At 42.9% G+C, this 22,183-nt stretch overlaps 1 protein-coding gene across 2 annotated transcripts in view; it reads left to right on the forward strand.

Moving 5' to 3' along the window:
- DGCR2 (DiGeorge syndrome critical region gene 2) overlaps positions 1 to 20,072 on the forward strand; it is a 45,324-nt gene extending 25,252 nt beyond the window's left edge. Inside the window, exons 3-10 of one of the 2 annotated variants that reach the window (XM_058851363.1) lie at positions 2,972 to 3,097; positions 4,240 to 4,450; positions 5,447 to 5,523; positions 7,448 to 7,624; positions 8,977 to 9,180; positions 13,526 to 13,678; positions 14,120 to 14,356; positions 15,145 to 20,072. In XM_058851363.1, coding sequence (XP_058707346.1) covers positions 2,972 to 3,097; positions 4,240 to 4,450; positions 5,447 to 5,523; positions 7,448 to 7,624; positions 8,977 to 9,180; positions 13,526 to 13,678; positions 14,120 to 14,356; positions 15,145 to 15,386 — 1,427 coding nt within the window. In that variant the 3' untranslated portion in view covers positions 15,387 to 20,072. Of the gene's footprint in view, positions 1 to 2,971; positions 3,098 to 4,239; positions 4,451 to 5,446; positions 5,524 to 7,447; positions 7,625 to 8,976; positions 9,181 to 13,525; positions 13,679 to 13,988; positions 14,357 to 15,144 lie in introns of those variants that run through there. The other variant, XM_058851364.1, reaches the window with a different exon arrangement.
- The last annotated feature ends 2,111 nt before the right edge of the window (positions 20,073 to 22,183 follow it).

The raw sequence follows: 22,183 nt of genomic DNA on the forward strand, positions 1-22,183 counted from the left end.
GGAAGGAGCTGGGTGAATACTAATCGTGACTGGATCCATTGGGAAACAGATTGGAGTTCACCACACTAATATTCGAAGGGTGAAAAAAAATAGTGCCCCATGAGTTCATTTTCTGCACCAACTAGCCAGCAAATGACATTTCTGGAGTAATTATATAAAGTCAAAGAAACAGATCTCTGTCTTTCTTGGCTAGTGAAAATACCACTGTTGCTGTTATTGCCTGTGGTTGTAGTATTTAGAAGAATAAAGATCTTGGAATATAACTGATTTTCTGAAATGACATCGCTTTCAGTATATGAAGTGTGCATGTAAGCACTGGAAATGATGGCCTTTTCTTTGTGAAACACTCAAAACATGGTTAGGTTCTGATCTTCTGAGTTGTTATCTAAAGATGAGTCCATGGCACTCTATTTTTAAAGATAAAATTATTTGTAAAAAGGAAGTAGGGACAGCAAAGTACATGGAAAATTCTTCCGCAGAGTATTGTAAAAGTTAAATAGGAAACCAGTCCAATTACACCTTTGCCACTAGAGTCTGCAACAGCTTTTCATGGCAGTCAAGTGACTTAGAGGCTTGTTAGCATCTCTTTATTGCCCTGGAAAAAGTTTTCATCGTTGCTTTTCTTGGGAGACAGATATTCAAGTCAAATAGAAGCAATTTAATATTTGAAGAGCTCCCAGTTTATTAAGCAGCTGACAGCATTGGACTTGAAGAAGTGACTTGTGGTGGCTGCTTTGTGCCACTTCAGTCCTGGTTTCAGCAGCGAATCTGCTGACAAGGGCAGATGCTGATGAAGGAATGAGTTCTGCTTCCTGGGTGCGGACTGATGGAACTCTCTTTGTGTGGGATCTGTGTAGCTATTTTTCAAAGCATCTGACATAAATTCTGTTAATTTACGATGTTAACCTGCGTAACCCTTCCTTAACCTTGCATGTTAAAACCTGTGAACTTTTGTTTTATTCCTGTGGGAGATAAATTGTTAAGTCCTCGTGGGCGTTCTGTTTAGCTGTGGAGGGTCAGCCATATGGTGCTGCATCTGCTCTCACTTCTGAAAGGGAATTGATTCTTCATGTGTTTGGTTCTGACTGGTTCTTTAGGTTTAGCTGTTACCACTTAATGCCATGGGAAAATAGAGCTCCCCGTGCTGAGCTCAGTAGAATTTGATAAAGCATTCCACATTAGTTAGTGTTATTTTTAAAGTCTTGCTATAATTGAAGATTTGATTTTTTAGTGTCTCAGTATCACTGTGAAAATCACAGTGTAAATAGTGCTACTGAACCATTAGGATTAAAAACAGATTCTAAAACTAAAAATAGATTAGCCTTTAAAGTAATAAAAAATCAGTAATCTTCACTGTCAAATTATTTTACCATTTTGTTTCCTTTGAAATGAACACTGTCTGAATTTCTTGGCACTGACTTCTTGCCTGTGATAGATAGCATATTCTTAGATAGCTGCTTTATTCCTGTAAGGCCATGCGAGTGTATTATGCACAGCCATTCCTTAATGGGTGATCTCTGTAGACATGTAATTCCTAGGATAACGTGATAATTAAATAGTCCTTGCTTATCCCATTAACCCAGGGCAAACTCAGTATGCTAGAGCCAGATGAATGCAAAGTGACTCTGCTGTTCCTGAGCTCCAGCTAGGGATTTTTTTTTTTGCTCATCAGTGCCTACATTTGTTCCAAGGAGTGTACTGTTTGATGTTGGGTCTTGTGGAGGTCTTTCTCCCAGGTAATGCACTGAACATCCTGCAACTGTTAAATTACCATGAAATTGCCGTGGACCTCTTGCTTTCCAAAGATAGTCCGAAAAGAGAAGATTTTATTGACGTGGTTTTGTATATATTTCAAACACACGTAGTTAGAGAAGACTGTTGGGGAAGACTGTGTAGCTTCTCTTTATTTGGGATCATGACTTTGTTTGGTTTAGGAAGGCTAAATGGACCTAATCAGCTTTAAAGGAAAATAAGCAGATTTTTTATATAGAAAGGAATATATACATAAGTTCTGTGCTGGTTAAACCCTATTACCTTCTATAACATCTAGTAGTAGTAACATACAAGTAGGTGCTTACAACACTTTCACTCTTGGGTTTTTAGTTTTTCTCTTTTTAAGGTTAATCCGTTGTTTCCACAATAATCTTTCTTGGTGCCCATCTCCTTTCTTCTCTATGGTTTCTCTCCACTACTGTGCCAGCCTTCCTGCTTAGGAACCTGCCAGTTTTGCTGGCTATGGCCCACCCTGCATTGCCTCCACCTGAATTAGGTGTTCCTTATTTACTCCTGGTAGGCACATGGAGCCCTCCAGTCCCTTTTCTTGAATAACACCTTACACTGTGTTCTTCCTAACTTACTGAATCCAGTTGTCATGTACACCTGTTAACCCTGACGCTGAGATGAGGGGGTGTGGGGGTTTATTTCAGAAGTCATCAACTAACTTTTCCTTTAGAAGCTTGAGAGTGAATAAAAAAGCTTCGTTCTTCTGGCTGAAGCTGTGTCTCCTTTCCTGGTTTTAATTACATCCTACATCTCAGAGCATGTGTTGGAAAATGTATTGGAGGAGTTGTCTTATGTCCTTGAGCACAGCTGAGGAACAAAGCAGCTGGAGAGTGGGTAGTTCTGTAAACAGGAGCAGATACAATGTGCTGGGGATGATGCATTTGCTGCAGCAGTTGAAATGATGAGCAGCAGGTCCTGTGTACAATGGCAGGCTGGTGAGAATCTCCCAAAATACTTAGTTTACCCTGCACGACTCATGTAATGGCTTGTTGGTTCTTTTCAGTTGAAGGTATTTCAGTTACCTGCTGAGTAAAATGGCCAAGCTGTTATTGCAGGAACCTGCCACCTTTGCTTACCCGAGTCATGTATCACATATGTCTTGAATTAAAACCCAGAGAAAGTTTAATAAAATGAAATCTGCCTTTGCGTGCATCTTTCACCACTACTAACTATTCCTCCTGGTCCCCAGGCTTGACAGGGGACCAGCGAACTTACCATGGGAAGGAGAATGTGGACTCGAGGCACAATCGAGGGAGAGGAGGAGAGACCACCCGCTTCCACACCGTCAACGTGGCACAGCCTGTCCGCTTTAGCAGTAAGTTGCAGACTGGAAAATCTGGGCCATCTTTCTGCTAATTAACTTAGAAATTTAGGATATTTTTAAATGAAAAAGCTCTTACATAGCTTTTTGACCAAACTTTGACATGTGGTGCTATTTCAGGTGTTTGTGCGTTTCTTTTACATTTGTCCTGCATGGTTTATATAGTAGACCAGGACATGCAAAGAATGCTATGTCCCTATTAATCCTCTTTTTGTGAAAACAGAGTTGCAATTTTCTGTTACAACTCATTGCAGTTACATAAAACAGAATAAAGAGGCTTGAGATCAGAACTGTGAATTGCAATGAACAGAAAACAGTTTCTGAATTTTAAATTTTTTAGGTAATACAAAATTAGTAGTGCAGATGCAGGTGCTAAAATCATATTTCACATCTATTTTAAATGTCATCCTCCTGTCCTATGATTCTCTGTTAATAACCCATCACCTCCAGGAATGTCAGTCAAAAGTGCATGGGCCTGTTTCATCCAGAAATGCCTCAAGGCTTTTATTTCAAGTTCCCTCAGTTGAGCTGAGAGAAAGCAGAAAGAGCAGCCATCACCTTCTTACTTCCTAAAGATCTGCTTTACAGTGATGCTTTTTCCAAAGCAATCAAGAACTTCCCCAGAACTTCTGTCATCTTCAGTGATTGACTCTGGCAGCAGGATTATGTGAATACTGTTGAGACTGTTCGAGTAGCTTGAAAACTTCACAAGAAGTTGTATGTATTGCTAATTACCTAATAGAAAGACACAGTCATTAAATTAGCTACCTCTGGGGTTTTTGTACTGCTTGTTTTTGCTTGGATTGATCAAATTTGTTTTATACAGATATGCAGGGAAATGTCTCCCGCAGTAGATGGTCAGTCTTAATTTAAAATTTTGAAGGCTGTGACAATGTGATGGAACTTTAGTAGGAGCTTCATCTTTTTAAAAACATGTAAAAAAAAAAAAATCAACATTTATCAGAAACTAGTAAAGTAAGTCTTTAGGGATCTGTAATATGTGCACCTTCTCCTCCAGAGGTCAAGTGTACACACTGTTGTGTGTATGCATCCCAGTGATTATTGGTTAGGATGCATTATCTTAAAGATCCTAATTTGGGGGGAATGGTTTCCCTTCTATTCTTCATGTTTCCTAGGAAAGTGCCCAACAGGATGGCACCACTATGAGGGCACAGCCAGCTGTTACAAGGTGTATTTAAATGGGGAGAACTACTGGGACGCTGTGCAGACATGTCAGCGGGTGAACGGATCCCTCGCCACCTTCACTGCAGACCAGGAGCTGAGGTTCATCCTGGCACAGGAGTGGGACTTGGAAGAAAAAACATTTGTAAGGAAGGACCAGCGTAGGTGAGTAGGAAGAAAAGGACAAAGATCTCACATTACAGAGAATGGTTTCTGTGTGGTACAAATAATGGTTCAGTTTGTGTAGAAAATCTAATGGTAGAATTGACATCAGGTGAATAACCCAGTATGAATGTGCTGGTTGGCTGATTGGTAATGCACCATCTCCAGTTTGTTTTAATTAATATTAGCAGATAATTTAATTCAGCAGAGTCTCTTTATCAGCAGTCTTCTTGTCTTCAGCTTATCTTAGCAATGTACAGGTATTCTTGAACTGTGTCAGAGAAGGTGGATTTAACAATGACTGCTGCTGCACTACATTGTACAGAAATAATTATTTAAATTTTTCAACACGATTTTGATTTCCATTAAGTTCCTGTAGCTCTAACAAAGAGCAACTTTAGATAGGAATAAAGTAAAAAGGCATTTTGAGTTGCACCTACTGTGTTTGGGTGGCTTTAGACATTTCAGTCTGTTAGTTCACAACAAACAATTCCTTCTTTTTCTACGTGTAGGATTTTTGTCACGCACGGACTGCCATGACAGGTCACCAGGAGTGGCTGAGTAATGGTGTATTTCTGTCTCTGGAGAGAAATGGTTTGATCCAGAACAGTCTGACCTAAGTTGTTTATGTTCAGAGATACTTGACTTCTGGATGCTGCTTGTGTGATTTTTGGGTTTGAGATACTGATGTGCTGCCATGACAACGAGTAAGGTGCTGCTTATGAGTAGAAATAAAAGACACAGTCAGTTATAATTTGTAAACCTAGAAAATCACCAAATGTTTTATCAAGTATTTTCCTCTGTTCCTCAGCTGCAGTCTCTCTACATGGCCAATGTGTGGGCCAGAAAGATAAGGAAAAAAGTCATCAGAATGTTTTGAAAATTAGCTTTTACATATGAAGACATTAGAAAGTTGTGTAATTTAATTTACTGTGTAATTTAAGTTACTGTGGTTTTGGCCTGTATCTTTAGAATGTAATTTAATTTTTTGTTTTGCAGGTTCTGGGTGGGATATCAGTATGTGATCACCAATCGAAATCACTCTCTGGAAGGTCACTGGGAAGTAGCTTATAAAGGTGAGTTTCTCAAATTACTGCTTAGTTCAGTGCCCATGGAAACTGTATTAAAGCATGAATATGATTTGCAAGAACAACATATTAAAGCATGAATATGATTTGCAAGAAGAATATGAATTCTTTCACTGATAGTATTGAAATAGTATAGGTGAACTGCTTCTCTTTATAGGGCAGAAGTGGAAGAGTTTAATACTAAACACACAAATTTAAAGTTTAAGAAGTTTTATGGGTTTTCACGCTGGCATGGGAAGAACATGTGTCAGTTTATTTGGGCTTTCCCCTTGATTAAGTTGAGAGGTGGGAAACTACTCTGTAATTTCTCCTTCTTTGTGGTGAGTGTTTAGATGAACTGCTGATTCCTGGTTCTAGTATTTGCAGACTAGTGAGACATGTCTGGAAGTTTTAGCTTTTTAGAAATTGGTAGAATTTTATATACTAAAACAGCACACTTGAATTTTGCAGAATTTACACAGATTTTTTTCTTTTTAAAGTATTTCAGATAGTTTACTAAAATCATGTCAGAATTTGCATAATCCCAGGAATATATTTCATTTTATATGAAAAACTGAAGATTAATTTGATGGGCATCATTGGCTAAACCTTTTCAATTGCAAAACAAGCAGCTCCCTCTGCTGAAAATACAGAGTTATGCTTCTACACCTTTTATTTTTAGCTAATTCAGTTGAGAGTTTAATTAAAGTCATCATATGAACTCTTATGTGTACAGTTGCCTGTCTAATTCCTACACTGGTTTAGGTAATGGAAAGTTTGTAACAGAGGTGTTGTTTTTTTAAGCATCTGCACTGTGAGTTCCAGTGTAGCATTTGAAAACTAATCTGAATAGTTTTTTTCTCATGCATAGTTTGCAGTATCCATGGAAAATCTATAAGGAAAACAAGGAAAACTTTCCTTTAGGTACAGACACATAATTATGATCAGAATTTATAAACAGTTTGGTCTTGAAAAATACTTCCTTTGACACATGAATACAAAGATTCTCCTTAAAAGGACCTTTCTTTGCTTTTTAGAGAGCTGACTGCACTGCCATCTGCTGACAGAGTGGTCGCAACAGGGAGGCATGAATTGCAGAAAAATCATCATAACTTTCTCATTAGTTTTATTTAATTTGATGCGTTATATAAATTTAAGCCTTCTCAATACTAAATAATCTTCTGTTTTCAAGCTTTGTATTTAATAAAGAGATGCCTCTATGAAATAAAGTACATAGTAACATTCAGTAGTTTGTGAAAATTTCTTTTTAGGCTTGTATCGAGGCAGACTGAATTTCTAATACCTGTTTGAAAAGTGATTTAGGGTTCTATAGCTTGAAAATTTGAATTTATTGTTGTGACATGTGGAACATAAGCCCTCCAGAAAATGCCCTCAACACCTTTTGCACTGTTTGGAGATCATCAGGATGCTGTTTCATGAGTTGAAAGGACCAAACTGTGGATGCCTTAGTGCATCCCCCCCAAGCATGGAAGGGCTCTGCGTGGGCTGCACAGGTGGATACACATCTTTGGAAGCACTTTGGAGGAGTGTCAGGCACAAGATTGCTGTGTGGGTTCTTGCTCCACTGGTAGCAACTGTGACCAAACTCAGCGTGGTTTGAGGAGGTGTGTAGCTATTGTCAGGCAAACCCCCTGGGGCTGTGTGAAGCAGCACTGGTGATGTTGGAGTACCACTTCTCCTGGTTCAGACTGACAGAATTACCCAGTACTTTGAAAACAGCAGCCTCTTTTCTGTGTGAGTCACCCCTTCCCTCCCAGCTGTTTGCCTTCCCCCAGAGCAGTGTTGCTAATGGGAGCTGAAGCTGGAGGACTCTTTGTATTGGAGTTGGTGTGCATGGAATGAGTGATGTTACAGAGCCTCTCTAGAGCTTTGCATACCCATAGGCTGCTTATGCCAATGTATCTCATTCCAGGCTCTTCAGAAGTGTTTTTACCCCCTGACCCTATCTTTGGTACGGCTATGTCTGAAAAGGAAAACGTTCTTTGTGCCCAGCTCCAGTGTTTCCATTTTCCTACCCTCCGGCACCACGGTTTACACAGCTGGTATGCTGAAAACTGCTATGAGAAATCTTCATTCCTCTGCAAAAGGAGTAAGTGTTAAATGTGTTGTGTGTTTAAATATGCATATAATAAGTAGCTGGAAATTTTTTCATTACCCTTTCTAATTTTTGCCCAGTGAATTAGAAAAAAAAAAGGGTGGAGTTATATTTCTGCTTGATTTTAATGAAGAAGAGCATCATAATGTGTGGCTGTCACACAGTACAGAGTTTTATGAAAAAATCATTAGGCAGCAGTATCAGCCCCAAAATAAACTTGGGGCAAAAAAGTTTTTTGTTGGTTTGTTTTTAAAATACCTTATTAGTAAACATTGCTCTGAAGTTATTAATTTTACATTAAAGTGAGGAAACACTTATTTCTGGTTTATTTAGAGTATAGCAAATTCTACTAAATTCTTTCCAGTCAACTTTTAGAACTAGAAGGTGAAGATAAGTGGAGGTCACTGACTTAAAGGTGGGAAAAAAAGGCTTTTGTTCTGTATCTTGCATTCTTGTACTCCAAAAACCCTTGATACCAACAGAGGTATTTGCAGTATTATCAGGTAATCTTAAACATTCCCTGATCTAGATGGTGCTTCATTGCACGGAGAAAAGGTGTTTAACTTGAGGGTCATAAAGGGTGCAACTGAGTGCCAGGGAAGTTGTGCAGCCTCTGTCCTCAGAGGTTTCTATGACCAGGTTAGATAAAACCCTGAGCAACCCATTGGGATGTCATGGCTGACCCTGCTTTGGTCAGAGGTGGAGCTGGAGACCTCCTCAGCTCTCTTGCAGTCTTACCTTCCCTGTGGACCGTGCCAGCTGACCTGTGCAAAGGGTGGAGGGGACAGGCCATCCTCCCTGAGCAGTTGTTCCCTCTGCCACGTCCCAGCACTGTTTTCTCTCTCTGGTTTTGGCACCTGCCTTTAGGTCAGTGGGCAAAATGCAGCTAAGCTTCCCTTGCTGGGCAGGGATCAGGATGCTGCCAGGACAGTGGAAGTACTATTGCCTGGCTTTCTTTTTAAGTCCTGGCCCATTCAAAGGCCTTCAGATTTGGTCTAGAAAAGACCCAGCTTTTCCTAATACCAGGAAGAGGAAGGGAGCTGCAGCAGACTTTGGCAGTGAAGGTTAAGCTTCTCAGACCATTTGCCTTCCTCTGTCTCGGAGAGGATGCTTGGAAGTGTGTCAGTTCCATTAAATACCTAAAACTCACCTTGTCAATGAGCTGAAAATCGTTTCTGTGTCCCTGGAGACCATCCATTATCTTTCCCACTCCCTGGAGATCCCTTTTCCAAGTCCTTTAATGTGAAGGCCTGGATTTTAACTGGTGGTCTGCTTATGTTTACAAGTCACTTAATGCAACAAATTAATCTGAATTCTGTGGATATTGATGTGCTTTTCTTTCCTAGGCCAGACTTGTGTTGATATCAAAGACAACATTGTTGATGAAGGCTACTATTTCACTCCCAAAGGGAATGATCCCTGTTTGAGCTGCACGTGTCACAACGGTGAACCTGAGATGTGTGTGGCTGCTCTGTGTGAGCGGCCCCAGGGCTGTCAGCAGTATCGCAAGGACCCCAAGGAGTGCTGCAAATTTACCTGCTTAGACCCAGGTAAGACTCTATTGTTACAGTTTTGTCAGTAAAAAGTAGTTAAGTGCTCAACTTGGGTATCTTTGGGTATAGCTTTGTTTGAAACAGCACAAGTGCCTCTACATTGCTGGGTACAACCACCCTGTGGGGAAATGTCTCAAATCATGGGAAAGGAAACACTTCAGGCTGTGGCTGGTAAAAATGAGTTATCCCTGATGCTACTTAGAAAGGAGAAGCAGTAGTTTATTTTCAGTTTGGAGAGAGATAATGGTGTGGGTTTTTAGTAGAGCATCTGGTACATTTCCTTTGTCATGTTTAGTTGTCATGAAAACAAAGCACTTTTCTCTTGAGCATTAATTAAGCATCTTTTTCTGGTGATGAGCATATTTATGTGTGTGGAAGTTTTCATGCAGGGATCCATGTGGGAAGCAGAGTTTTAAAATTATATAGAGTTTCAATAATAATCAGGACCTGCAATCTTGGTTATTTGATTTGGCATATCAGTGCAAGTTTTTGTTTTAGATCAATAAAGTCAATGAAGTTGACTTTGAACTGTTTGTCAGTCACTGTTTTGGGGTGCAGATTTTGGGGAAGTTATTTTCCTGTACAGAAAGGAAATGTAGCTTACTTGGAGTTTATTGTGAGGGTGGTCAGATACTGGAGCAGATTGATTGTGGAATCACCTTCTGTGCAGATATTCCGTGCCTTATTGGACTCTGTCCTGCACAACCTGCTCTAGCTGATGCTGCTTGAACAGGGGTTGGACTAGGTGATCTCAGGATGTTCCCTTTAACCATTTTGTGATACTGGGTTTTTTGATATTTGAAAAGAACCTAATCTTATCTGAGTGCATTAAGAAGCTGTTGTTCTGAACTCCTCCAGAAAGCAGAGAAGGTCAGCTCTTCCTATCAGATGCTTCTATTTCAATCTGTTACAAATAAAGGGGTGCTTATTGTCTTCCAAATTTGCAGTCTTACTTTTCCTAACAAGAGAAATTAATCATTAAAGGCCACTGGCTCTCCTTGTGTCACGTTTGTTCTGATGGTTAAGCTTAACAGATGTTTGCAGCAAGTGTGGCAGGTCTGTCAGTGGAAGAGTGGGGAAAAGCAGGAGTCTTCCTCCCACTCTTATCAGCTGAGTTAAGACTTAGGCTTCACTTTTTTTATCTTCAGGAACAGTGTCAGCAAAGCATCATCCAGCAGACAGGATAAGATGACCTGGGATAACCTCGTGTCGTGTTCTTTAATCCTTGCTTATTGCTATGGATCTTAACTATTTCATGAATACTGATTTGAAGAGTGTATTTTACCACATCCTTTCTCATCCTTAAGCTTTTTTTCTGTATTGATGCTAAATGAGACTGTTTCATTATACTCTTGCTTGAAGTGTTCTGGTGGATTTTTCAGTAACTTAATTTTTTAGAGAGGAATTATCAAGCAGTCATCCAACTTCTTTCATCATTCAGTTACTTTAGCTAGTGATAAACACTGAAAATTTTAAATTAAACATTTCAGTTTTCCTTCTGGGTGGTTATAAATGACTATTCCAGATGACAAAAATTAATTAATTACTTTCTTCAATCAGCATATATTTATCTCCATCCAATTCTTTCATGTATCTTCCCTAAGTTCTGTTGCAAAGGAAAGAAAACAGTTTACTAATCAAGAGTAAGTAAATTAATCACCCAAGGAGAGACCTGGGGGAAATAAATCCTGCTGTTGGGTTTGGCAGGTAATCAGCTCTTGCAGAGTGAGTGGGTGAGCAATGATTACAAGTGGTAACAAATATTACTCAAGGACTTGTTAGTAGGGGGATTTTTCAGTGGTAGGAGTAAGCTGAGCAGTCAAAGCTATAGTAGTTTCAAAGATGCTTCTTCTCACTTAGCCAAAGATAAATAGCAGAGGAATATTTTGAAACCAAGGTAGTCTGTATATTGCTGCTCTGTGTTGTGGTAGAAAATAATTTTTCTGTTGTGACTCTTGTTTAGACAGACCTACAACTGTGAAAAAATAGTAGAAGAAATAGAATACTTGGAAAGAGCTAATGTGCCAAAGCTTTTCTAGTGACTGAACTGGTGCAGTTACAGGGCACTACTATACTGAGGGTAAAAACAAGTTTTCTGAAATAATTTGTTTTGTATTTATGTGGGCTTCAGGTGTCTTTGCTGGTCTCAATCCCTCCCTAGAGTCCATGCCCACTTCCTGCCTCTCATTCTTACACCTGCACTGTACTGTGATGTGGTTTTTCCTCACAGAAGAGTGCTGCCCTATCTCCACCTGACCCCCTTTCTCCAGACAAATCTTGTTCTTTCTCATGGCATGTTAATACCAGTAGTCCTTGGTTATTAACAACAATTCTCCTCTGTTATTACTAACAGTCCTTGGTTGGCTCCACAGCCACCTGTTGTTGGTGTTTGAGACATACACGTGAGTGTATCCCCTTATCTGGGAACTGAGAGATGAAAAGGATCTCACTCTGGACTCCTGTTTATAGGGTCACGAGGGAATGGGCTCTAGTTGTAGTAATTTTCCATCCTGGCTACAGCTGGAGTCACTAAGTTTCTTTGAAGGTGCAATAACAAAAATACCACTCCAAGTAGATTGTTATTCAGGCAAGAAAAAATAGTTTCCAAGGCTGTTTGTTAAAAGAAAGGTGTTCATTAGACACCTGTTAGTTCCTGGGAGCAGACAGTGTTTCTGGTAAGCTCTGGAGGGTTGAGTCCAAGTGCAGCTCATCAAGGCTGAAGTCTAATGAGCATTTCTCAGACCATAGGGCAGCCTGCAGAGGGGGGATGCACCATCAGAATCCATCCCACAACTAAAGTCAGCTTCTCTGGCCCTCTGCACCTACATGCATATTTTACTAAAGGCATTTCAGTGTTACTGACAGCCTTGACTGTTCTGCAGTGATCATGGAGTCAGCATTGCCATAAGATGGAGGAGAGCAGGTCTGTGGTGTTCAGGAGGCTGTGCTGGTTGGGAGGTGTGTGACTGCAGCACTTGAAGCTCTGTCAGCGATAGTTGCTAAAGGGTTTGACAGCACCCAGGCTTTTGTGCCGCACAGCCGGATCTGAGAGGGTGTAATGTTCGAGCTTTATGCGTAGTGCACTATTAAATGAATTCCTTGTTGCCAAGAAGGCGTTACATAATAAATGCCAGCCTGTTAGCCATGTACTGGAACGATGTAAATTAGGTGGATTCTTCTGTTACTAGCATGTGTAGCAACTAATACTTAATTTTTTTGTGAGGCTTTTAGCCTTCTTTTATAAGGAAACTTTGATAAAGCTTCAGTTGCTGTTAGTGGAAGGGAGAGTATGGAGGGAGCTCTTGCAACTGGAGTGGGTGTAGGAAAGAGGTGGCCAGGATCTGGCTGGTTCCTCTGGGAAGTGGCCCTGCAGTGACTGGGAAAAGGGGTCATCCCTGCTAGTGCTTGTGTCCTGCAGCAGCAGGTGACCACGTTCTGAGGCCACCCCATCTGTTTCTTACTCACCCCTAACCTGGGTGTGTTTCTCATTCAGAACTCTTTAATGGGAAATGGGTGCAAAGAACACAGTACATCATCTTTAGGTCATTTTTCTGTGTGTAGAGTACCTGTGTGTGCTTGTGTTGCTTAAGCATAACCAAGTGTGATTAGTTGAATTGTGAAAAATGAATGTCTCTTGTGCCTGGTGCACAAGGAGTACAGTGGTAGTTTGTTCACAGCAGCCTTCCCAGTGTGGATCTGGTTAGCAATGGGATAGAGCTCTTCAAGTTCTGAGCTCCTGGGTCTGTTTCTTGTTCTGCCACTTGCTTTTGGTATGACTCTAGGAAAAGGTTTCTCATTCACCTTAATCTCTTCAGTTCCTGAGTGATAATTACCATGTTCCTATCACTTAGTGGTGCTAACCGGTGTACTGGTGTCATGTGGAATTTAGATTGTCATGGTCACCCAGATGTGACTATGTTCAGAGATCTTTTTAGTGGAAATGGAAGTGTTAGGCTATTCAGAAGTTATGTAGTGTATAGATATGCCAGTTCTCAAGCCTTTTCCTCTTTAGTATAATATCATCAGCCATGCAAGGGAAAGAAGTGGATGTGCAAAATGACATTAATCTTTCTTTTTTCCAATTTTTGGAGGCCTGAAGCCTTCAATGTTTTTCCCCTTTGCCTGAGGAAGATATTCTTAGAAACTTTCAGGTCTTCTTGCAGTAAAAAGATAAATCACCTGATGATTCATGACTTTCTTATAAATTTGAAACATGGAGAAGTGTTAAACCAGGCTAATGAATCTCCACTCTACGTTTATCTCCGTTACTGACAGAAGAACATCAAGAAAAGTGAATCTTGAACAAAAATAACAGGCTGTTTTTATGTGTTTTATGTAACAGATGGCAACAGCCTGTTTGACTCAATGGCCGGTGGAATGCGCCTGATTGTGAGCTGCATCTCCTCCTTCCTCATCCTCTCTCTGCTGCTCTTCATGGTCCATCGGCTGCGCCAGAGGCGGAGAGAGCGCATAGAGTCTTTGATTGGAGCAAATTGTGAGTATCAGCTCTCACCTTGTGCCTATTATTGACACATTGGTGCATGTAAAAGGGAGAAATGTCACTGTCTTGCTTGACTGTGCCTGTGTCTTGGTGGGCTCTTCAAACTTGAACTTTTCTAGTGGATAATGGAAAAATATTTGTGTTTGTATGTCGTCCAAATCTGAGATATCTTCTGTGGGAACACTAGTCTGTAGTTTGAAGAGGTTAGAGTCAAATTTAGATGTGATGCAGGACAAATAGACTGGGAGCAGGTGGGCCTGGGTATTGTGTAATTGCAGCAAGTTGACTTGGATGGGTTATGTAGACTTTTCTAGGTCTCCAGGAGACATGAGTTCCTGAGGTGTGAAAAGTGGAAAACAGTGCTGAGATCTGACTTAAACTGAAGAAGACAGCACGAGATAAAGTCACTTACTCCTTGCCCTTCTCTTGAAATAGTGCACCATTTCAACTTGGGCCGCAGGATGCCTGGATTTGATTATGGTCCCGATGGTTTTGGAACTGGCCTTACTCCACTGCATCTTTCAGACGATGGGGAAGGTGGAGCATTTCATTTTCACGATCCCCCTCCACCCTATACTGCTTACAAGTACCCAGATATTCAACATCCTGATGACCCACCTCCTCCTTACGAGGCTTCTGTCAATCCAGACAGCATCCTTTGTTCCACTCCAGGTACGCAGGCAATAACTTCTCTTTTCTCTCACTTTTTCATTTTGGCTACAGGATAGATATATATATATTTTAAAGCTATAATCATGTGTTTTAACAATTGTGATGAGCAAAGACATTTTACCAAAAAAAATCTCCAATTTCTGTGATGGAAAAGTCTTTTGTTAAAATGTATCATTAAGCTTGTTTTTTCTCAAAGGTTCTTTGAATCACCTAATTTAGCAGTGGAATCCAATCTGTAAGCAGTTTACCTCTTAAACCTTACCTATTTTTGAGTCTTACCTCGGATGGATTAGCTGGTTACCTTTTTCCTACCATGCTGATACAATTTTTGGCCTTTTGAAGATAGGTTGATTGAGTTTGGTCTTAAAAAGTAGAACAAATGTCAAGAGATTTTGGATAAAATGTATCCAGCCTCTTCTCTCCTCCCTTCTTCCCCCACCCACATCCCCCAAAAATTGACCAAAAATACCACTTTCTAATGATTCACCCAGTGCTCTTCAGTTTTGCAGCTGTGATATTCACATACTGTAGAAATCATTCCAATTTGGGATTTTATAGCAGCATATTTCACAAGATAAGTGAGCCTGATTAGTGCAAGCATCTTATTTATATGTCAAAGTTTTATTTTTGTTACACAATTTTCCTCTTTTGCAGTCTCATCTTGTTGTGCATTAGCACAAAACCAGGAAAAACTCAGAGCTTCCAGAAATACAGATCATAAACCTGTTTGGGAACGTGAAATGATAAACTTTACGTTCTGATTCTGCTTGTTTTTTCATCCTTTGCAGATGGAGTTCTTTCTCAGGCTGTGCAAAGCAGTCCTCCATCACTAGGAAACTGTGATGTATCCCCACAGCTTACAGAGGGATCGCTTCCTCCCTCAGTTGGTCCCTCTCCAGTGGAGCTGGAAGACTCTGCTGACAGCAGCACCTTTCTTGTCCCTCCTGACACACCCATAAATGAAAACACCCCAGCAGAAACTTTGACAGGCAGCCGTCACAGTCACTGTTCCCTCAACACCATTGTATAGAGGAGTGAATCGCCCAGCACCGCTCAGAGTTCTAGCAGCTGTTTGCACAGACAAACACTAATCCGTGGCTTGAACTTCAGAAGGAATCTCCACTTTGTTTTTCAAACACTGCTTTTATGTTCTAGATTAGGATCGTGCCTCTCGTTTTTTGGCTGTCGTTATTCATTCACTAATCAATTTGTCCTGTAAATATGGATTGTACAACTGCTCTTTTTTTCCATTGGCTATGGAAAGGAGAGCAGAGAATTCCTTTGACTTCTGAGGAGGTGAGAAGTATGGGTAGTTTGGGTTGTTTTTTTTTTTTTCCTTAACCTGAGAGGAATCAAAATCTACATCAGAAAAAAGCTGCTTGGATTTGGCTGGATACCACTGGACCCAGGAAACAGACAGCGGAAAAGAAGGGTGGGGAAATCCTTGTTCAAGCAGAGAAGATGGAGCTGCAGGGGAGAGGGGCTGGGGGCCTGTTTTATGGAGTGGGACACATCCATCAAGAGTTACACTGTGTAAAACACTTGGGGTTTTGATCTGCCTTGATCAGAGCACCAGAGGAACTGGAATGTTTACGCAAATGCGTGGCAAGTGGGTACTGAGAAAATCAGGATTTGGAATTACAGTTATTTGTTGTTGGTAACTGCAAAACCTCATATTGTTGGATAAACTTCTGGCCCATGAAGAAAACTGGGTCTGTGTGATGTCCCTTTGGTAGAACCTTCACATATGTTAGGAAGTACTTTAGGGAAGAGATGAGGAGCTTTGTTGCAGCCTGAGTTCACTGTATGAAGCCCCTGTTTGTTCCAATCCCATAAGGAAGATTGAAGTATTTTCTTTCTAGTTCAACTTCTTTACAGTGAATGGTTGCACAAAACTGGCCTGGATAAAAGACCACTGTTCTTGCTTTTCTTATTGCATGCTATATTTAGCATGTGTGTTCCCTCCCCTTCATTTCACTTCCTTACAGTTCTACAAATACCACTTAAAAATGGTGATCAACATGTACTGTAGGTGATGTTTGATTCTAATTGGACACCTGTTTCTTATCTCAGTCCCATAAATAGCCAACCCTGTTCTAGAGATTTCCCCCGTGCCCCCCACACCATTTATCCAGGTCCCACAAGGGGTTATAATGAGGTTAGTGTACTTAAATCAATAAAGCAGTTTGCTGCAGTCTGATATGTCATCTTAAATTTCCCCCTCGTATTGAACTCTTTAAGCTAAGTTAATTTACAGATGGCAAAGATTCATTCAATCCCTCATGAAACCCAAAGTCAAACACTGTTGGTTTTGATAATGAGTACAAAATAATCTTTACAGGCAATTTTAAATTTAAGTTTCAGTGTACAAATAATTTACCCTTTTCTCCCATCCTCCCATTGCCTCTGCTTCTCCTTGACTTACTGTAACAGTCAGCAGATGAGATGAATTTTAAGGAATTTGTAAAGAATGCCTCTTGTGAGTGGTCTCCTGTTACCTTATGAAGGGTACAAGCCTAGAGGGACAGGAAGAAAACACTGCATGGGGGTGTGTATGTGATCTATTTTTCTAGTAATGATGAGAAATCATACTTGTATGACAAATCCTAACCCACTGTTGTGCTTTCCCAGTGCAGCTGACTCTTTCCCCATGGAATATGCTGCTACTTTCTATTCCCTGTCTTGCCTATAGGCTTATACTGTACTTGGGGATTGGTCATGACAATTCAACTCGTTTTGCACAGAAAACTGTGAGTTTTGTTATTGAGGTCATGTCTGGTGTCTCGACATGCAGACACTTGCAAACAGCCCTGACTCCATCGGAGAGCGTGAATCACAGTTCTGGGGAGCGCTGCTGGCACACGAGTGGGAGGAAGCACTGGTAGGAAGCCTCTCCTGGAGCCGTTCCACCGCCCCATCCTGCTCTCTGCTGTGCCTGGCTCCAGCAGCAGTGGTATGAAACGAGAGGAGCAGTTCTCCACCCTGTGGCATCTCTGACCGAGTCCTCCTCCGAGTTCCAAGTCCTGGTCTAATGAAGTGGATGGATAGCAGTAGTCAGAACCATGCATACAAATTATTGAGCATTTCTGAAGTATGAAAATAAAGCGGGTTTTGTGCGTTTTTGAGCACATTCATACGTTTTATACATTGTATGTACTGATTTTTCTTTAGTTTTATAGGTACGAATGCGTGTGTGCGTGTGTGTGTTTCTGAGTGGTGATATATATATACACACACATATATATATCTCTATACATACTGTAGGCAGTAACCTTTGTGCTGCGTCCAGCTAGGTGAAGCTAAGCACTGAGATAGAAATTAGGCTCTAGGGTTAATACTTCTCTCGAGCTGGCTACACTCTTGTAGCACAGGCTGTGATAGTGTACACTTAAATAGGATGCAAAGTCTATGCTACTACAATCTGTTCCTGAAAAATACTTTGTTAGCAGCGCAAAATAGAAAGTTTCCAATTTCTTTTGAAGCCAGATGGAATATTTGTTCTTTGTAGTATCTTAACGCAATAACAAAAAGCCTTTTGGCTTGGTTCAGTCTCTGAAGCTGTCTTTTGTGGCTGAGGTGAACAGATACCTTACCTCACACTTCTCCTAATACTGCGGGAATCTGTTCAATATTTTTGTATTTTACTTTTGGTTCTGTGGTGAATTTTATTTGCAAATAAGCTCTGTTACAACTGGCAACTTCATTGTGGCTCCTGGTTGTAGCTATTCCAAATGGAGGCTTCTTTATAGAAGCCTCAGTGTGATATTTTCCCCATTGCTTCTGAGCCTTTCCCACTTGTATATTGGCAGGAGGCTGCTATTTTCTCTGTTTTCCCCTATCCTTCTTCATCTTAACTGTAAACAAGGGAAATTCTGCCTTGAATGGAGCAGCTCACTAAGTATAGCTCATTTACCTCTTGGTGAGCTTTTAATTGGCAATAAAATTGTCATTTCCCCCCCCTTTTTAATGTAGCTTTTTCACATTGAGTACTTTCTCTTGAAGTAAGAGCCTTTGTAGCAGAAAATGTCCCAGCTACTCAGACTGCTGGACCTGCTGGGGAAGAGTTAAGTTTTCTTGACAACAGTAGAGTCCTCAGCAAACCTTCCTTGCCCTTGGCCAGGGGACTGGTGGGCAGTTTGTCCCGAGTGCCGATGACAGAGGGTTGGTGCTTGCCCAAGGAAAACCTCTCTGGTTTGATTGCCACTAGACTGATGAGATCTTTGGAGTTACTTTCTGCATTGATTTTTTTTTCCCCACTGCCATTCACATTTCTGGATGTTTTTCTTAACAACTGGTGCATCCTAAATGTCCCTGCAGCCCCAGCAGGGAGATGGCATTGCCACATGGTTTCCAGCAGCCCAGGCTGTATTTTTCTTGGGATGCCCTTGACCGCAGTCATTGCAAATTCCCAGCACTTGGTTCCGTGCCGGGCTGCTCTTGTCCCACTGTGGCCTCGGACAGAGCTGCTCCTCAGCTTCCCCCGTACTGTGGTACCATATCGAGGTCTCTGCTGTTCCCTGAGAGCAGCCCCAGACACTCTGGTTTGTCAGTGATGCCCATCCACAGTCTCACAGCAGCCTCTGGCTCTGTGCTGGGTGAGTTTAAAGTGTTACAGGGGCAGTGGGTTCTGTTGTGCAGGATCAGCACCATCATTCACGTGTGCAAGGAGCTTGTCTGTGTCATGTTCAGTCCTGTTTAGTTTGAGCTTCAGACTCTTCCTGTAGCTGTGCACAGCAGGACACTGATCTAGATGAAAATGAAGTAGCTGGACATTTTTTTTCTGAAGGCTGAGCCTTCGAGTCGGTGGCTGCTCTGCCTCCACAGGTGTCGTGGGGTGCTGGCCTGTTTGAGTACTTGGGAAGAAAATGTTTTTTGTGACCAGTAATTATGACCATTCTTTCCCATCTCATGTTAAATAAATTTGAACCTGATACTTAAAGATGGTTTTATCTTTCAGATGTGACTTCTCAGTGGCAAAACACTGATGTTTTAATGTTGCCTCGTACAATCCATAATGTGCGTCTCCTTTTTTCAGTTGCTGAAACGTATTTTTTCTCCCTAGCTAAGGAACATGTAATAAGCAGAAATTTCTTTTAAATTCCCCTTGCAAGCTGGGAGCTGGACTGTAAAATTAGAGTAGTTGAGTGTAGAGGAGGTGAATCAAAGTTCATGTTTGTTTCTCATGTTCCCCAGTCCCAAGTGAAATAGGTGTTTCCTTGGAATAGATGCTTTCAGTGATGAAGATGCTCTTTCCCCTAACAAGAGTCAGCATTGCCTGCCTGCTACGGTACCACATAGCTTTAATTTTCTAGTATGTGCCCCTCGAGTGTTGAGTGGGTCAGGGTTGATGGCAGCAGAGGTGGCTGTGCTGCACCGTCCCTGTGTGTTGGGCTGAGGGCGCCTGGGAGGCTGTGAGAGAATGAGACACTGCTTTTTACCTTCCTCTGGAAAATAATTTTAGCCAGCGCTGCACTTGCAGGCTTCTCCTGTGTAGTTGGTTTGTGACTGGACTTAACTGTGGCAGTGTATAAAAGATTTTGATATTCTGTGAAATACCATGTAGAATTTAAATTTGATACTATAATAATTGAGTCCCTGTGACACTGGTTTTTGTTTTAACTTCTTTGGGGTTGGCACTAATCTCTTTTTTTTTTTTTCTTTTTCAAGATGCTGTGAGAAACATTTCATCTAAATGCCAAATAAATTGTGTTCTGTAAGAGAAATGTTGTGCTCCAATGTCTCCTGATTTCTGCGTCGATGTGATCCTCCAGCCCTGTGAAGGAGGGTTTTGTTAAATCACGCTTCTGAGCTGTGATCTTGCAAGAAGATCGATAGATGCATTTAACTTTGAGCAGGTAGTCTGCCAGGGTTCCTGTGTGTACAGGTTCCAGTGGGATTCACCTGTATTAGTCCAATTTTAGGAAAGTCTTGGGTTTATACCCAAGAAAATGAAGTGCAGCGTATTCCTGGTGCCCTCCCCAAAGCCATGGGAAGCTGCTGATGGCAGGGGCAGGGGGTTCTGCAGAATGGAGAGGCTGGTCCAGACTCGCAGCTCCCCGTTTCGGGCTCTCAGTGTGTGCTGCGGGGCTGGGCAGTGCCCGCGGGCGGCCCCGGGTTCATCGCCGTGGGGCCAGGGAGGGCTCTGCTCCCCCATCCCTGCGCCTGCAGAGGGCACCGCAGCCGCTCCGTGGAGCTGAGCAGAACAGCTGCAGAGCTCCGGCTCGGCTCCAGCCGGGGCCGGGGGGACTCTCATCTCTCCGGAGCGGCTGCCGGATGTCCCGAGCTCTTGGAGGGGCTCAGTCTGGTCTGGAACCCCGTGGAGCTGTGCTGCTGCTGGGAGATCTCGGGCAGATACAACTTGCCCTTGTGTCCTGCCCCTCGCCTGGGGACAGGACAGTTCCTGTAGGGAGCAGCATGGATTGTCTGAAGCGCAGCCCCAGCTCTCGGGGCTCCCCACCCTGCCCCGGGACACGCGTGTCCAGAGGCGGCTGTCGCTGTTGACCCCCGGGTGCTGTGGCAGGGCACTGCTGGGCAGCCTCCCGCTGTAAGCTCTTAGCAGCTTAAAATGCGTTTTTCTGAGAGGGTGATGAGCAGCTGTGCTCAGCACGGCGTGTCCGGGACGCTCGGGCCCGGGGGGAGCGTGTCAGAGCCGGGCGGGGCCGAGCGCTGGCAGCTCCCGGGGGCGGAGATGTCGCTGTCCCCGGCGGCGGTGGCAGCGTGCGATGAATGGAGGGGCTGTGCAGCGGAGAGCGGCCGGAGCGCATCTGCCGGCCACAGTGCCTCCTTTGTGCCTCTCCTGCTGCCCTCCCCGCCCCGCTCCCGGCTTTCTTCTGGGCTTGCACCGGCTTATTATGGGGATCAAAGATCAGGGTATTTACTGCCTGTGAACTTCGCCTCTCTGAATGCCCGCCTCTCTTCATGCACCCATCCCTGTGTGATTCGAACCACACTCTGGAGGTTCAAGTCTTGTTCTTGTCACTGTCCCTGTCAGCCTGGGTCCCTGGCCAGGCTCCCGGGCAGTGCAGGATTTACCTCCGGGAGCTGCTGGCACCTCTGCTGTGTGCTGGCACAGGGCTTGCTGACGGTGCACGTGGTGGGGGTTCCCTCCAGGGTGGCACACGACCAATCGATGGCTGCAGCTTAAGTAACTATTTTTACCTTTCAATGATATTTTCCCATTATCATGGCTCTTGGAGCTGTGACTACGCGTGTCTGCGGGGACCTCGCCACCTCCTGGATCGGTGGCAGCAGGCTGATGGACGTGGTGTTGCCCTATGAGGACGATAAAAGCTGCAGGATCAGCTGTGAGCTCACCACCAGCAGCAGCACGTCAGCAAGGCCGGCAATTTCAAGGCTTAATCTGGTTCCTATAGAAACTGGAGGTTGCTCCTGCCTGGCACGGGTGGCAGCAGCCCGCCGTGCACCCTAGGGAGCAGCGGGGATGGGTGGGAGCAGGGTATGGCACAGGTGCTGCCACTGCCTTTCCACACGCCCTGTAGATCCCACTGCTTCCTCACTCTGCTCCCGCTTCTGGTCGGTGTGCTGAGCCCCACACACCGCTCTTGCCCCTCTTGCTAAAAATCACCACTAGAGAAGCCTGGAAACCTAAAAACATGTCCGTGGGGCAATGAGTGTCATCTTCCGACCCCAAGAGCCTTGGGCTTCTCCCCCACTCCTGGCAATATGGGCCGTCCCTCTGTGGGAAGAGGAATTGCTTGGTGGGCTCATGTTTCCAAGGGAGGTTTCCATACCATGGGTGGCCGAACAGCTCCTCTGTTTCCCGGCAGCAATCGGCCGCAGGCTGCAGAGCTGGTGCGACCCCTCTGC

Source organism: Poecile atricapillus, chromosome 16 (genome assembly GCF_030490865.1).
Source record: "Poecile atricapillus isolate bPoeAtr1 chromosome 16, bPoeAtr1.hap1, whole genome shotgun sequence".
Taxonomy (NCBI): domain Eukaryota; kingdom Metazoa; phylum Chordata; class Aves; order Passeriformes; family Paridae; genus Poecile; species Poecile atricapillus.